This window comes from Megalops cyprinoides, chromosome 3 (genome assembly GCF_013368585.1).
Source record: "Megalops cyprinoides isolate fMegCyp1 chromosome 3, fMegCyp1.pri, whole genome shotgun sequence".
NCBI classification, from domain to species: domain Eukaryota; kingdom Metazoa; phylum Chordata; class Actinopteri; order Elopiformes; family Megalopidae; genus Megalops; species Megalops cyprinoides.
In genome coordinates, this window is record NC_050585.1 from 17,856,519 (window position 1) to 17,873,335 (window position 16,817).

Consider the following 16,817-nt stretch of genomic DNA (forward strand, 5'->3'; position numbering starts at 1 on the left):
AGATAAACTGAAATGGGAAAGGGGCAGTAGATCACTGTCATCAAGCTGTTGCTAAGTAACTGAGGTCGCCCTTCCCTAAAGGGATCATTTTCCTACCCTAGAGGACTCAAGCATTATCGATTCATTAGAACGGTAACTGTTATTTGGCCCATGTGCATGGTCTGTGTCTGACAGTGATTGAAAGGTTGGATGCCATGGGAGGACCAGAGTGAGTACATAACAGATACCTCAGAGACTGCTCCAGCACATATACATGCTAAAGGCACAATCTATAATCACCATCTATAAGAAAACAGAATATACTATGCATTTAGAAAGTAAATACTTGGTTTTCTTGGTATGTGCAACTGAGCACGGCTTCTCATGTTCATTTTCAAATACTCACACACCCCAGAACACTACACAAAAATTCCAAGCTCCAATTAAATATACATATAACATTTATGAATGTGATAAAGTAACCATTTTCAAGGGATCTATTCCTGAAGTGCCCATATAAGGTATGCAGAGATCAAAGACATTTTTCCTCTTTCTCAAATAATGTTCTCTGCACAATGCTATTCGGTCACTGGTCTTAAAGACTTAAAAGAGTATTACTATCAGCCCTGAATGCCCCATACCTTATTTTAAATGGCTGTTAAAGGGTTTTGTTTACTGACAGCTCATTTCATGAGGAACACACAGAGCTACCCAGGCAGGCTGATGGAGAGATTTAAAAGGGAGACAATAATTCAAGACTGAGACAATGAATCTACATTACAGCTAAGGCCATAGTGAAAACCTCATTTAAGGCTGTATCTTGCTCTTTCACATGCTAGGATGACAGTAGCAAAAAAGAGTGAATTCAGACTGAATTGAATGGCTTATCCTTATAGCATGAAGCACAGTGTTTCATGGCGTACTCGTTGAAGGTCATGTTATCCTGTGTCAAGTGCCGATGGCTGCCGATTTCTTCCACCGTTCAAATGCCTTCCACCTCGTCCTCGTCCGTGAGTTCAACCGAACTGAAACAAGAGTGGTGATCTGTGACAGACATTGTCTGTGCACAAAAAGGGACGAGTCCCTTTCAAAAGCTGCTGACCAATCCATTGTCTTCCACATTATGGGTACAAAAGCAATAAATAATATCTGCACACTCAAGCTCTCTGTACTTCACCGTATGCCATAAACTGTCACCAGGAAGGTTGCTCATTTTTTGGCTGTCCACTGCACTGCAATTCGTCCACTTCGTGATAGCGAAAGGAATGGCTTGAACATCAGGGGATGGTCCGTTACACACGGCGGTCTGTGATGACTGGGGCCTCGACGGCATAGTACCCAGAAACACCTACACATCAGCTGTCACTCAGGCTGGAAATGCTGCAGTCCATGGACACAGCTCAGAGACAGTGAAGGAGCATTCGTTTGTCGTTTCGCTTGTCTGACATCCCTACAGGGTGTAAAGCTACACCACTCTCGTCTTGATTTCTAAAGTTGGTCAGAAACATCAAGGGGGAGGGGGGAGGCATCTGTGAGGTGTGCATGTGAATGGGGGGGGGGGGGGGGGGGGTTGGTTTTCGGGAGCAAGCTCAGTCACACCTCCACAGCAGGGCTGGCTGATCCCGCCGTCCCGCAGCGCTGTCAGGACTTGAGGCCCTTGGTGGGTTCGGTGGACTGCCGGACGTCGGTCCACTCCTGCATGGTGTTCTGGAGCGCTTGCGTCTTCTCCTTGTCCACCTGCACGTAGTCCACCTTCTCGTCCGAGGTGGCGGAGGACGTCGAGGGCTGCCAGGGGAAGGGGAAAACCAGATGGTGTGGGGGGTCAAAGCCCTGTTCATACTGCATGAGGGAGGGAGATGACCACATCACCCGAATTGGAGTCAATTCCCTGTTTCACTGGAATTTAATATACGTGCTGAAATTTTTTTTTGTAGAAAATGATGTAACAATTTTCAATTCATGAATTGAATTTGGATTCATTTGTTGAATTGACCGAATTGAAATGGAATTGACACCAAATCTGTTGACCACACCCCTTCCCAACCCACCCACCCACCCCCAGAGCAAACATCACTTAGTGTGCTGTAGCTACCCCTTGTGAATGTGACCTAGCAGCCAGTAGCACCCTGTTACAGTCTCTAACATGACCCACATAAAACCTGCACTAGCAGCTGCAGTTAGCCACCAGTGCAGAGAAGCAGGGGGTACCTTTCTGTGGGGGCTTGGAGAGCCAGGCTGAAAGTCCAGGGCCAGGTAGTCCACATTCCTGCACTTTCTGGGTGCGGGGCTACTGGTGCTGCTCACTGCTGGTGAGGTAGACGCTGGGTTTTGCTAATAGAGCCACAGACAAATGGACACGGAGATACAAACAGACACACAAAGACACAGACAGAGAATGTACTTTACTTAACAGACAAGCAGGAGACAAAATGAGGTCATGTCATAATAGAAGATTTTTTTCAAGTAGCAGTTAAAGGCTGAAGAATCAATGTCATAGCTGTGAACAAGAACAAGCTGTGAAAGGTTTACACAAGGGAGGAACGATCTAAAAACCATGAGTATTTTAACAAAATCGAAAGGCTCACCTTAAACCTTACATTTTTAAACAGAGCAACACAAAAGGATGCTTTGACCTGTTCACTAAAAAACTCCCAATACTTAGTCCTACAATATACTTAAAATACATACTTGTGTAATTATATATGGTGTGTGTCCAGTCTGGCTGTCTAATACAGACTGTTTTGTCAAAAACACATTGAAAAACATATGGGGTGCACTGTGACCTTCAGCGAATCAGCACAAACAGATGTTATCTGTACATTTCAGCACAGTGTTGCACAGTGTTTTCACCTATGGAAACCAATGCCGCCTTGATATAAAATTGCTGAAGTGATGACACATGCCTATCAGCAGCTGTTAAATAGCAAAATACTTTTTTTATTCTGATTCTTAGATGAAGATTAAATGTAGGTAGAGCCAGTATGAGCATGTACCTCTATTACCTTGTGTGTTCTTAACAGAAACACGTCAAAAAGGCACTCTTAAAGAGCTATGAGCTGTGTGGTTTCCACAGAGCCAGTGACGCAGGACTCACCATCGAAACGTAGTTTTCCTCGCTGTCAGCGGAGTCAGTGCTGGTGATGCTTTGTGTGGAGTTGGGCCGACAGTGCTGTGAGGCCAGCGAGTTCACGATGGGCCTGTGAGAGAACAGGGCTGAATGAATGGATCAGAGTGCTGACTCATGGTTTTGAGACTATAGTGCTGAGTCATGCTTTTGAGACTGCAGTGCAAAGTCATGGTTTGGGATCACAGTGCTGAATCGTGGTTTGGCCAGTGGACTTTGCACCTGATGCTTATGGGTTTAAGCCCTGGACCAGGTGGGGCTGTCATACATTTATGATACTTTACCGTAATTTTATTGCCCAAAGGTAAAACGCATCTGAACAAATTAGATACAAGGTATGTCAGATGTAAAAAACATCCTTAGTGCTCTCACAGTTACTGCATCCATCCCTCTGCCCTATACTTCATATTACATTAAATTATTTTTCTGCGCAGCACGTGGCTTCTCCAGAGTGACTTCTATAACGTGGAGTTTCTGCGCCTTATTCAGGCACAGAGATGAATATTTAATGGAACTATTTGGTGTGAGGACTATGCTGACAGGTACCATGACAGTGTCCCGCTTGAGACTGCTGTCAGAGTCAGGGCAGCTCCGCGCAGAATACTCACACAGGCCTGGTCCAGGACCTGGACTGCGGGCTCTTGAATGGCAGCTCATCGATGATGCCGTTGCTCCTCAGGTCCAGTGGTGTCGGCTTTGCTGGAGACAGAGGGGAAAGAGCCTCCCGTTATAATCTGAGGACAGCAGACAACATACATAACTGTGGAAATGACAAAAGTGCAAACTGAAAACAAAGAGAGGACTATGGCTTCCATGATGTTGCCAGGCAACGTGCCATTGTGCACTGTGGACAAAAAACACAAGGGGAGGGAGGTGGGAGGTTTGGAGGGAGGGTGACCGGGACTCACACTTCCTGTCGGGTTTGAGGTTGCGGTTGATGGGCGGCGGGGTGATGTCACTCAGGCGACCCGGTCGATGACACAGGGAGGCGGTGCTGCCTCTACGGGCGGGCAGGGTGGCAGAGAAGCCTGGAAAGTCGAAGTGGTGCGGGCCGGGGCTCATGGGGATGTAGTTGCTCTGGGGACTGTCCACCAGGGTGGCGCTGAAGGGTGAGGAGGACAAGCCGGGGTTCATGGGCACATAGTTGTCCTCCGAGTCGCCACTGTCTGAATGGTTCAGGGGGGACTTCTTCCTCTGTAACAGAACGGGACCACAACAAACACTCAGACACACATTAATGGACACTCCTATGAACACCGCACTGGATACCTGGGTTCACATTCAGTGTAATAATACCCTTAGCACTTCAACTTCAGCAGCGAATTAACCCAAGCGTTCATTTCTTATTTCCATTAATTTCAGACACCACAAAACTCAACGCTGTGGAAGAAACATCAAGCACCCACTTAAGTTTTTCACCCAAAGGACAAACTGCTCAGCACATTTTGTGTATATTCTAGAGTGTGTGTGTGTGAGAGAGAGAGAGAGATGATAGGCTCACCAGGTAGGAGCTTAAGCCATCATTGACAGACTCCACAAACTGCCCTGAGCTGTGGAGGGAGATTTGTTGATGCCGATCGTTGGTCTCAAAGGACGAACCTAACAGACCAAAAAAGGACCATGATTCTTTTTTTCATTATTCCTGTAATTTAAACCCTTTCTGTGGACCACCTGACTTAAACCTATGCACCGTGGACCACAGTGTGACCACAGCTCGCTGAAGGTCCATCAGCTCTGAGATGCAGGAGACACTGTGTTGTTCATGCTTCTTTGAAATACAGATTGAGTCCATATCAGAATCAAGATTTCCAGCAATCAAGGTTTATGTTCCCGATGGTAAGATTAAATGAGTAACCAGTGACTCTGTTAAAGGATTAATGAATGGAGCAGGGTATTTCATGAGCAACCTGGTTTTAGCTGGGGGTGGGAGTGGAGACAGCGGCCATGTCCATGAGGGGGCTGGGCAAATCGGTATGGACACAACTGTCAAGGCAAGTGGGGGAGAGGTGTGACCCCGGTGTCACCAGGTCACCTTAGCAGGCCTGCCCTGCCCAGTCCGGCCCTGATCCAACGAGAGGCCAGGCTGTGGGTTTAGGGTTTCAACGTGCAGCAGCCTGGAACAAGTCAAACTGGAGCGCACTGCACGGCTTGAATCTCATTACCCTCCCTGTACAGTGCCTGCCAGATTGCCTCTCTGTTTGTGAGTGTGGAAAGAGTGTTCCCAGCAAAGGGACCGGGCGTAGGCCAGGAAACGCACACTCCACTGAACTAATGGGAGGATAACTTCTACACACAATGCTGATATGGCTACTCCGCATTTGCAAAAGGAAGTAATTAGCAAGTAATTAATTATTAACCATGGAGCAAAGCTCATTATAGGCTCCACCAAGGGGCTGTTTAGTGTATACACTGCTTAATTAAGCAATGATGTGATATGTTGGGCCATTGCTGCTGGCTGTGACAGATGGTGCTTTTGCTGCATATAAGACACATTTCTATGTGAGCAAGTGCCATAGACACAGTGTGATGGGCTGTGGTATAAGATTTCTAGGGGAGTGAGAGTCATAGAGACAGTGTGCTATAGTGGGTCCATAACTACTCTTGCAACCAGGAGGCTGCCAGTTTGAATGCCTGTATAATACTCAGCAAGGAATGAACAAAATTGATTTAGTAAAATATACAACTATATGAATGGACAATGTGCAAAATATAAGCTTTGGAATTTGCCCCGGCTAAGGGGACCTGACCTGCTCAGTAAAGAATGTTGTAATGTAATGTAATTCAATGTAATGCAGTGTGATGTATTGTAATGTAATCAAAAGCACTGCAATTTGATGCAATTCCATGTAATGTGATTTAATGAGTGCCTAGGCTGTACCTCGATGGATGCGGATGTTCTCCACGGCCGGCAGGGTGTTTCGGCGGGGGATGGCGGAAACAGCGGCCATGTCCCCGTTGTACGAGCTGAGCGACTGTGGGCTGCCCCACCCCGGCTCCGAACTGTGGCTGGGTTTCGGGGGGCGTGGCGGGGGTGCGACGGGGGACTCGTGCCCGGCTGGCGCCAGGGAGTTGTGGTTCTTGTCGAAGTTGCGGGGGACCTGATAGAAGGAGCCCGGCGCCGGCGGGAAGTCGTAGTTGTCGGGCGGGCGATCGGCAGCGGCCGGCGTCGCCAGGGCGTTGCTGGGCGTCTTGAAGAGGTACAGCTCCTCGGACTCCGGCTCCGCCTCGGGCAGGCCGCCGCGCAGGGGGCCGTCCGGCCCCGGCACCCTCGGCAGGTCGTAGCAGGCGTCCCGCGCCAGCTCGGAGCGGGGCACTGGCTGGTGCTTGCCCGGTTTGGGCAGGCTGTAGAAGGCGTGCAGCTGGGCGCCCAGGCCGTTGAGGCAGTGGGCGAAGCCATGGGGCACCCTCTGCATGGCCGAGTCACTGGCTGCCAGCGGGCTGCTCCGCGTGGCCTGGGAGAAGCTGCTGCTCCTACAGGAGGCACCCGGATGCCTGTCAGTCAATATCGCACCCACCGCCCACACCCAAAACACCACGCCACACTACCAGCAAACCACCAGTAAGCTCTCTCCCCACCAGGAGCCTGCAGGCATAACAGTCACCACATAATTCCAGTGAAAATACACACCAGACACACCTGCCACATTCTCATCAACCAGGACCTGACTATGAAGGTTGGAAAATCTGGGTGTGGTACTTACAAACACATTAAAAACCAATAATGCGAATGTTCACGGAATGCATGACGTTGTCTGTGCAACAAAGAGTAACACCTGTTTGAATTGCCATAGTTGAGGGCAAAGCTCAAAACAGGAGGACTGAACTGCCTCTTTAATCTGAGATAAACACCATGTTTAGACAAAGTGTGATGGCATCAGCTAGCCACTAGGGGGCAGTAAATGCTGACATTTCAGACTGGAGCAATTCAGCTATCCACTACACATATTGTGCAATGTACACTGTGTCTGTAACAGTACAGAGGGGGGGGGGAGAACTATTTCAGATGTCAGGCACTGGTTAGTTCCCCAGACAGTGTGCAAGACATAAAAGCCCTGTGTTAAATGGACACGCGCTGCTTGCTGTGCTTCTCATGTGACTTGTATTTGCATGAAAAGCACGCAGACCAATTTGCGATGATGTGATTTGACGTTAACAAGGTTGCGCGTGTTCTTGCTGTGCACAGACCCTGCTCTAAACCCGAAATGGAAAGGGTTTGATTAACTTGGCAGATCTCAGAGCTGGAGGTGGGGTGGAGGGGTGGAGCGGGTGGAGCGGGTGGGGGGTGGGCAGATTTCGAGGAGGCATACAAGCATCAATTGAGCTTAGATGGAAACCAGTTTGATTATTTGTTTAAGATAACAATGGTTGCCGCAGCAACCTCGGTAACAATCGCACACAGCCAGCCATCAAAACAAAACAAAACAAAAAAAAAAAACATGGCTAGCTCTCAGAGTCCATCTCATATTAGTTAGTGTGGGGGAGACTCTGCACACAGATCCAGGAATCTCCCCAACTTTCCCACAGAAACCATGCCCCCACCAGTACCAAGGGAACCTGCCTCATTTATTTGTGTCATGCTCTAGTGCTGGGCAAAAGTGCAGAGATTCTACAGCTCAGGCCACTGAGATGGATTCACAGCCCACAGACTGGGCGCAGCTGAGAGAAAGTCTTGCTGTCCTTTGTACACAATTTCAGCTCCACCTCCCACAGCTTAGAACCCATGTCTGGATGAAAGGGGACTCTCCAGTTCTGGGGAGATATTGCTTAACTCCTATCACATACACCGCTGTGCTGTGCCTCAAAGGCAGATTTTACAACAGGTGTGGATGAAGGAGTGTTTTAACCTGGCCTTCCCCTGCAGTATCTGTGTATGCTTGCTAGGCACACTACCTCAGACCACAGTTAAGTTCACAGAACAAGTTCCCACTGTGCCGGCTACTGCTAGCGCCATTCACCTCTCTCTGTGCTGAACAACATCTCGTTGCACAGAGGTCAGAGGGCCTACAAGAGGCCGCACAATATGGCACAGCTTGAAGGGAGGCCACACAGACACCTGTGACAGTAAGCGCGTCCACACAAACAAACTGCAACTGCAGCCGGCTGCCTCTCCCATGTTACTGCCGTCCCAGGAGATCTGATAGGGGGCCTGGAGTAGCTATGTATTATCAAGGGCTCACTGAAATGCAGTTAAAGTGATCAAAGTCATTCTAAGTCTGTCTGCTTTTTGTCACATCACAGTTATTGTCTCCAATGTTCTTTCAAAAAATAAGAATGCTGAACAACAATGAATTGCTATATATAGGTGTTTCTGAGACTTTAAGTAATTATGCAACCCTGTACTACTTATTCTTTAATCTAGGCTCCACTGCTCTCTGATATTTATCTGATGGTTAGAGTGAGCTTTCTGTGGTGATTATTGATAAATATGTGGTTGGTCCCCAGACCTCTCCAATTCAATTTTGAGACAACATATGCTGTATCATCTGGCCTCTGTGATTTAATCAGAGAATGGGCAAGGCCTACAGAGGGCCTTTTGGGTCAGGGTAAATCACTCTGGACCTGAGCAAGCCAGGTTCAAATCCCGGTATTGTTGTAGCCTTCCTCTGTATAACCAAATTTAGGCCCTGCACTGTTGTCACACATGCTTTATGATGGAAGGTAGCAGACAGATAAAAGGTTGACCACAGCGGAGAGGACTCAGCTACACCTGTGGTCATTTTGGAATATCCTACTGCCTGCCTACCACCCCTTGCTCAGACAACATTTCCAAATGCATGGCAAATACCTTTAAAACCAAGTTTGATTGGCAATGTTCCAAATCAAGTGAGAATCTAATCTAATCTATGGCTCTAAGTCAAGAAAGACCTGAACAATCAAGTCCTATGAATTTCCAATGGGCACCACGATTAGGATGGTTATCTACAGCATCATTGGAGAGACTCTGGCACTAGCAATTTGGAGGAGCTGAGGATTCAGTGGTAGTTATAGGGAATCCCCACTAGCGCCACCTGGGGGTGCGGAGGCTTACCTTGGGCTATCCGTCTTCCTGCTCAGGCATTGGTGGAGGAAGAGGTAGTCCTGTGGTGCGCTGTTGGACAAGGAGCTGTGGGTGTGGCGTGGCGGCATGTCAAAGGTGAAGAGGACAGGTTGGCTGGAGTGGATGGGGACCGATGACTTTCGGTCTCCAATAAGAGGGGCCATGGATCCACTAAGCTCCGACGCAAAGGAGTGGGGGGTGTGGGTCGTGGACAAGACTGACCTCCCACCATCTGCAAATGAGGGGGGCGATGTGATTAAAGATTATGAGGATTAATCAAAAACATTGTTCACAAGTGCACAGTTCGTTTTAAGAAAAACAAAGGAATTAATGAATTAATACCATCCAATCAAAGGGTGGTGTTTCAATTAATGAATTAATACCATCCAATCAAAGGGTGGTGTTTCAGTGTTTGAAGTGTTTGAAGCTGCATTCATCCTGAATTACTACTGTGCCTTCTTCACAAAAACAAACCACAAACAAACCAGACCTGTCCAACCCCAGGCCTCTACCCAAATGCTCATACCTTAGTTGGGTGATCATTAGCTAAAATCTATCATTTCCGAGCATGAATTTTTTTGTAAATGGTATCAACTGACCTCTTGATTCACCGAGGTGTTTGTTTGGTGGGGTCTTTCAGACAGAATCAAGACAGTGTCTGGTTTACCATCATCCCCAGCATCTGCGCTGTGGGTCTGCTGGGAGAATCAGAGAGCTCTAAATAGAGCGGAAGACGTGCCAGAACAGAGAGCCGCCACTGACCCTCCCCCTCGCCTGCAACCGTGAAGGACTTCACCCTCTCTCCTCAGAGCCTCTGCATTACCTGAGCATTAATGCTCTCTGCTTGCCGTTATCATGACCAGCCAAGCTCCCTCCAAAATCAAGAGGACCGCTCGCCACCGAAAAGGGCCTGCCGAGCTCGTCCTCCCTGCACATCGCTTCTCCATCACCTGTGCTGTAATCTTCTCTGATCTGTGCGTCTCGATGAAGCGAGCTTTACCATTCTCGTTGTCGAGCGCCCCAATTTCCTAACGACTGCCTCATCAAGGATCAGAAAGGCCAAATCGGGCTTGCTCTTTGATCAGGTCAGAAGCTAATCGCTGGACTTTTGATTACAGAGCAGAACAACTAGAAGTACAAAAACCCCTCTACAGAAGGATCAAAACAGTTAAACGCACTCTCCCTCTTTCACCTATTGCTGTCTGGAGGTGTTGCAAAGGAAAGCATGCAATGGTCACAGCTGCTTGCAGGTGGCTTCAAGTGCCACAGAGAGGGACAACAACATCTGACTGCGAGGACCGTGACTAGACGGCTGGCATTCGGCACAAGCATGCAGGGGGTCTGATGGATTAAGTGAGTTGCGGCCCCCACAAGAGACAGAGTGTCATGTGTTCAAGAGACCCTGAGACCCTGGCTCTTTGAACTGTGCCCACATCCTCCACTCTTGCGTGCGTTCCCCGAACGTTCAGCTTGTTAAGTCTTTCCGCCCTCTGCAGCAGGTCTGTGAGAGCTCTCATCTCCCTTGGCGAAGCTAATCTCCTAGCAGACGTATTGATCCGCAGTGTGTGCGTGTTTGGGGTGGGGCGGTGGGGGGGCGTTGGCTGCTGTTTGTGAGTACAGCATCAGGGAAGAGCTTGCTCCAGGCAGCTGAAATAGATCCCCCTCCTTGGGAGATGTGCCCTCATGATGGAAGAGCATACCTCCCTTATGGCAGATATCTCTGTTATGGCAGATACCTCCCTTATGGCAGATATCTCTGTTATGGCAGATACCTCTGTTATGCCACATATGTCCAGTATGGCATACAGTGGGGATCCACCACTATGAGGGAGCAGAATTCTGCTGTTCTCCTCCGGGGCAATGTATGACCGCATAAACCCAGCTTATTACACAGGACATGGAGTGAGTACACTTCAAAATTTCAGAACATTTTAAGTGTTTTTTTAAGGGTGCGGGATAGGGTCAAGCATAAATTCAAAAATATACATAAAATGTATAATAGTATGTATTTACTATGTATCTGTTATGCACTGATTGTGTGTGTGTGTGTGTGTGTGTGTGTGTGGAAGAGTCCATGCATGTATGCCTGTGCACACACTTTGCATTGATGGACTCCTCTCACTAGCCACAGCCATTTCCAAACAGCACTCCGGTTTGGTGCGGAGGAGACGGCTATCATGTCTCACCACTGACACTAATGGGATAAATGATTCACTTGGCCTCAGTGAAACAATGTGTAGGGTAGGGCTGGAAAGCCAAGGTTTGGTGCCCTGTGTTATTCTAAAACCTCTTTAGTGCTGCCTGATACTTACAAATGCATGTTTATTGCCACATAAAGAATTATTACAGCAGAACTGATGCTGTCAGCTGACCAGCGACGATGAATTCTGCAATATCCTTGTTGCTTTTTTAAAATCCATGTCACACTAGTGATTTTTTTAGAGTGCCTCTCAACTGCTAGCGCACGACCGCTCTTTCAGGTCAAGGGGCAGCTCGGTTCATGAGTAATTTTCCACTGGATTTCTTTAATGCATCACCAAATGTCTCATAAGAAATTTCCACATAATGCAATCCAATTAGGCTAGAAGTCTCAGGACAAATTTAGAAGTGGGAACAGATCTCAGGACAGGACTACCCCCGATACGGCTCTCATTTTCCACATCTAGCACAAAGTACATCTTATTCCACCACTATTTTTGCATTCCATAACCTAATCATATATAATCAAATTTATTACAGCTACCTGTACAGAAATAGAAATCTGAGGCACCTAACTAAAAATTTACAATTAATCGGAGCAGAAGATTGCATTACGGGCCTCACATGTTTCAACGGCCGTCTCACGTGGTTAGTGTTTTGCGATTCACGAACAGCCGCTCAGTTTGTTGGGTGGGAGACAGGTAAACAGATTCGCTTGTCGCTCTGGTCTGGATAAGAAACTCTTCCCACTCCCCTTAAACCTCATTCTCTCTGATGTTAAGTGAGAAATTTAATTAAGGTTACGTAAAATCCCCACCAGGTGGTAAAGCGGAATGAGTGCAATGCTTTGAAGAGGAGGGAGATGCCTTGCTTTTCCCAGAGAGGCCCAAAGCTACTCAGAGTGCATAACCACATCAGGGCATTATGGTATAGTGGTCACCAGCCTTGTCCTGTTAATTCAAAGGTTGTAAGTTTGATTATCATGTGCCGCTATGCACCTGAGTAAGTTACTTAAATGCTGTATAAATGAATGTAACTGCCATTAAAGAAAAAAACCCATCATCCCATGATCATTTATGAACAATTAGGACAAGTTTGAAAAATAAAGTGAAAATACCTAAATCAGCACTGATTGGGTCACCTGGGGCCATAAGACTCCACAGGGTGGCTTTTTTTTCCCCTTATTCCCTTCAGATGCTGAGGAAAGAACAAAGATTTGACTTGGAGACTTTGCAATTTGGGCCAGTTTAGGTCCCGTTCATCAATTGTGTACTGGGTGACCAACTCACTTTGCACCTTCAAAACATTTCAGGCTCATGAAAGTTTTCTGCAAAAAAAGGGGTCACAACCCTCAAAGAGAGGAAAAGAAGGCACGACTAATGATCCTCTGAGAGCCAAACTCTGAACAGATAAACACAGAGGCACTGCATTTGAACGACACATAAAGCCATTATCATTTTCATTTACAGAATTAAGATGAATCCAATGTAAATAAAACACAAGCATTTAAATATTGGTATATTAAGGTGGAAAGAAGGGTGCACCCTCAAGTCCGACCAGCCTCTTCCAGGCTTGGTAACCTGCAGCTTGCTCAGTGCTCATACTGATCATAAATTCAAACTGCTTGGCTGCATTCAGTGGCTTCAGGCCAGTGTGATGGTGAGCAGTGTGTTGCTTACTCTGGGGTTATGTTACATTAAACCAGATTAAATTAGGTTACGGTCACTGCTCTCTGTGAACCACCGACCTTCAAGAACAACAGACTGGATCGAGGGGATTCCACTTGATTCAGCCCACAGGACACAGGGGCTGTCTCTCGCCTTCACCAAAGACAAACTTTCCACTCATGGCTCTGAGCAGTGCAATCACTCTCCAAGAGTACTTCCAGTAGACCAACCTCCACAGGTACAGGCCCCCACTTGCCAATGAGGTCATGCCCCCACATAGCATTGTGGGCAATGCACAGCACCCTCCGAGACCTAATATTCATAACAGCCCAATATAAGGGCTTGCCCCTCCCTCTTGAGGAGGCGGTTCCCCACGGAATACTGTCACAGCTCTACCATCAACGATGTGAAGGTGTAACACCGGTGTTTACAAACAGAAGTGTGGGACCACAATCCTTCCAACCAACTTGTAAATTCTGTACCACAAAGCCGATATGATAAAAGAAACAAAGATAAGAGGGAAAATGAGATGACCAAGATTATTCACTTGGGCCTAAAGACATCTTCAGGCTACACACCTGAGCATCACTGAAAACAGCCTCCACATGTATATGAAATATTACTCTGGTCATAAACCACCCATCTGTGGGAGGGCATTAATTCAACTGCAATCCACTCATGCTTTTACTGTAATAGAATAAATGTATGTGCTGCAGGTCTATTTTTAGGTGCTCCGAGACATCGAATAAGGACCCTTTGAAAAGTGCTTTACAGCTGACAAAGTCCAGCGAACAACAAGCCTTTTGCTTGGCGCTCAGATGGTGTCCCTGCATGGCCCCTGGATGTCATCTCCCCTCGCAAATGATACCAATTTCCTGTTGAGCACGCCTTCATCTGCAGCGAACATTAATTAATGGTGGAGTCACAGAGCGCCCATGACGTGGGGCGCGCTGCGCTGACCCGCTCTGCTACACAGCAGAGCCCCAGCCAGGGAAGCATGTCACACTGCTGGAATAAAAATCGATGGTGGTGAAGGGCACATTGGAAAAAGCGAGCGCGTGCGAGCTGTAATGGCAGCGGGGAGCTGGCCTGCTCTACTGCCCTTGGCTGACCTTGTTCTCTGTCGCTGTGAACCTCACTGTATGTGCTGCTGACAGAGAGGGAGGGGGGTCAGGGCGATGCGAGCTGCCACTGCCCTGCGCGCACACACACTCGCGCACACACACACACACACACACACACACACACACACACATACAGTACACACACATGCACACACGGGCCTGTATGAAATTAGTTTTACAGCTGAAGTGTGTACCTGTTTTAAATCATAATGACTATGGCGATGTTCATTGATCTATATTTTCTTTAATCTTCCTGTGTTGTTGCTGCTTTTGTCAGCTTTAATATTTTAATATTTCTTTCTGTAAAGTGTGTGTGTGAGTCTATGCATATATTGATGCCTCTTTGCCACAAAAAGAAATATTAATCCCCATGAGACTTTCTGGAAGAGTAAATGATAAATACACTTTAAAATACCATCATTCAAATAATGGCACAAAAACACACGTCTCATGTACATTCATATTAATACATTACAATTCTCTTGCTTGCTTGCTCTCTCTCTGTGTCTCTCACACACACAAACACACAGTAAAAGGTTGCACACACAAACGGTTCAGTAAGCAAATGGGTTCAGTAATAAATCTTGGACAAAATGCAAACTTGGACTTGATCACACAGGCCGTTTGGGCACTCAAACATATTGAGGCCAGCCTGGTATTTTTATTTGGGCTAGAGGCCTAAATAGATGATGCACTTCATAAATGCTTTGGTCTGGTATTGGAAGTTCATACACAGCCCGACTCTACTGTTTCTGATGAATTTGGGCCTCTCTTTTCCCTTCCACGCAGGGAATTCCCACAACCCCCCACCGCATCCTTTCCACCAATCCCAGGTGAGTCTGCTGAGCCAATATTGTAAGAATAAACAATTACTGACTGTGTGTAATGCAAACCATCCTCACGGAATCAGGTCTTTATTAGCGGGTGGTTTGTGTTTTATAGTCTATTTAACAGAGCAACCAGGAGGCATCCTTCCTCCATCTGTTCCCGGGCCTCGCTAACATATCCTTCGAGCACAAATTAGACAGCCTGTTTAGAGTCAAGCAAAGGTTGCTCAACCAATAGGAGGGGCCACATTGCAAAGCACTTTCCAAACATCACTTTTGAAAAGAGTATGATAACATAACTATATGAGAGGTGACAGTGTAGCATAGTGCTAAGGAACAGGACTCCTAACCGAAAGATTTTCAGTTCGATTCCCCACTAGGGAACTGCAGTTGTACCCTCAAGCAAGCTACTGAAACCAGAATTGCCTCCGTAAATATCCAGCTGTATAAATGGGTGACATGTAAAAAAAAAAAAGAATTACCTATGTAAGTCGCTCTGCATAAGAGCATCTGCTTAATGCCAGTAATGTAATTTAATGATTAGCAGATGCCACAAAATGAAGGATGGAGATAGGGAAAATGTGATAGAGATATGTAAATAAAAAGCTGACCTTCTGACCTTAATAAGGAGCGCAGCGTGACCACGGTGGTGGACACCAGCCCAGGACGGAACACGGCTGCTGCAGCAGGTTTGATGAATGCATGGTCAGGTCTACTGTGGGTGCACTCCTCCACACGGTTCAGATTTCCCCAGCTTCCCCCCCAGGGCTAACTGACTGAACCGTGCAGTGAGATTAGGGAAAATCCTGGCAAATGCGAGCAGTTGACAGTCCCGTTTGAGCACACAGCAGGGAAGGCTCCTCTGTGCTTCCAGGAGAAAATGAGAGTTCAGGCGAGGTTCGTGTCGCGGGGGAGGGGAAGTTAATGTGCGTTACCGCCATGTGGCTTTTCACTTGTCAGAAGGCTGAACTTCTGGATTCATAAACCATATAATCTATAATGATTTCTTTTTTTTTTAACAGGGAGAGCGTTGGGGGAAGCTGGAATTTGTCCAGGGCTGCTGTGTAATAGAGTAACATTATGTGTGTGTGTGTGTGTGTGTGTGTGTGTGTGTGTGTATGTGCGTATGTGTGTGAGCAAATGTGAATGCAAGCCATATCTCCTGGGCCAGGAGGTGCATGGGAGGCTGATGTCAGACGAGGATCTCATTTTGTCGGCTTTCTTGCCAAAACCATGTGAGTGATTTTCTCATCACTGCACACTGAGCCGAGCGTCACCTTTCTTACAGCCACATAGGCAACTCCTTCATGCGGGCTCAGATCGGCATGGATTTTCACACCTCAGTGTGCTGCTCCAATCTCTGGGAAAGGGGGGAGGCAGGTAAAATGACACACCACACTGAACTCGGAGACTCCCATTCAAGCTGACCCAATCTTTGACTTTAAACTTACAAAATGACAATGTGTGACCATTAAGAGTTTTTGATCACCATTTAGCATCAGGGGATAACTTCACAGTGAATTTAAAATGTAATATGGAGTTTGTCTCCTTTATCACAGCAGTTATTCATATGGAAAAGCATTCATTTTATTCATTTTATTCTTTATAATCATAACAGCTGATTTGAAGTTCGTATTTGGTTTTGTAACCTGCTTCATGTAATCTCTCCTGCAAAGCCCAGAATTCATTGCTCCACCTTTCCCTCTCTCTATGGGTCACAGTAAATTACACTTGCTAGCCACATTGTAGTCACTAATTCTTTGAAAAAACATTCTTGTTCACTTAAAAGCAAATACAGGCTCCAATGCAAAGTGAAAATGTAGACATAGTCCAATCTATGTACATTAAGCAGGTTTGTAT

At 46.9% G+C, this 16,817-nt stretch overlaps 1 protein-coding gene across 2 annotated transcripts in view; it reads right to left on the bottom strand.

Moving 5' to 3' along the window:
* Nucleotides 1–1,550: 1,550 nt before the first annotated feature.
* LOC118775402 (GRB2-associated-binding protein 2-like) overlaps nt 1,551–16,817 on the bottom strand; it is a 46,806-nt gene continuing 31,539 nt past the window's right edge. For both annotated transcript variants that reach the window (XM_036525306.1, XM_036525307.1), the window contains exons 3-10: nt 9,132–9,372; nt 5,982–6,574; nt 4,605–4,702; nt 4,012–4,297; nt 3,712–3,802; nt 3,074–3,176; nt 2,188–2,310; nt 1,551–1,764 (exon numbers count right to left, since the gene is read on the bottom strand). In XM_036525306.1, coding sequence (XP_036381199.1) covers nt 1,621–1,764; nt 2,188–2,310; nt 3,074–3,176; nt 3,712–3,802; nt 4,012–4,297; nt 4,605–4,702; nt 5,982–6,574; nt 9,132–9,372 — 1,679 coding nt within the window. In that variant the 3' untranslated portion in view covers nt 1,551–1,620. The remainder of the gene's footprint in view (nt 1,765–2,187; nt 2,311–3,073; nt 3,177–3,711; nt 3,803–4,011; nt 4,298–4,604; nt 4,703–5,981; nt 6,575–9,131; nt 9,373–16,817) is intronic.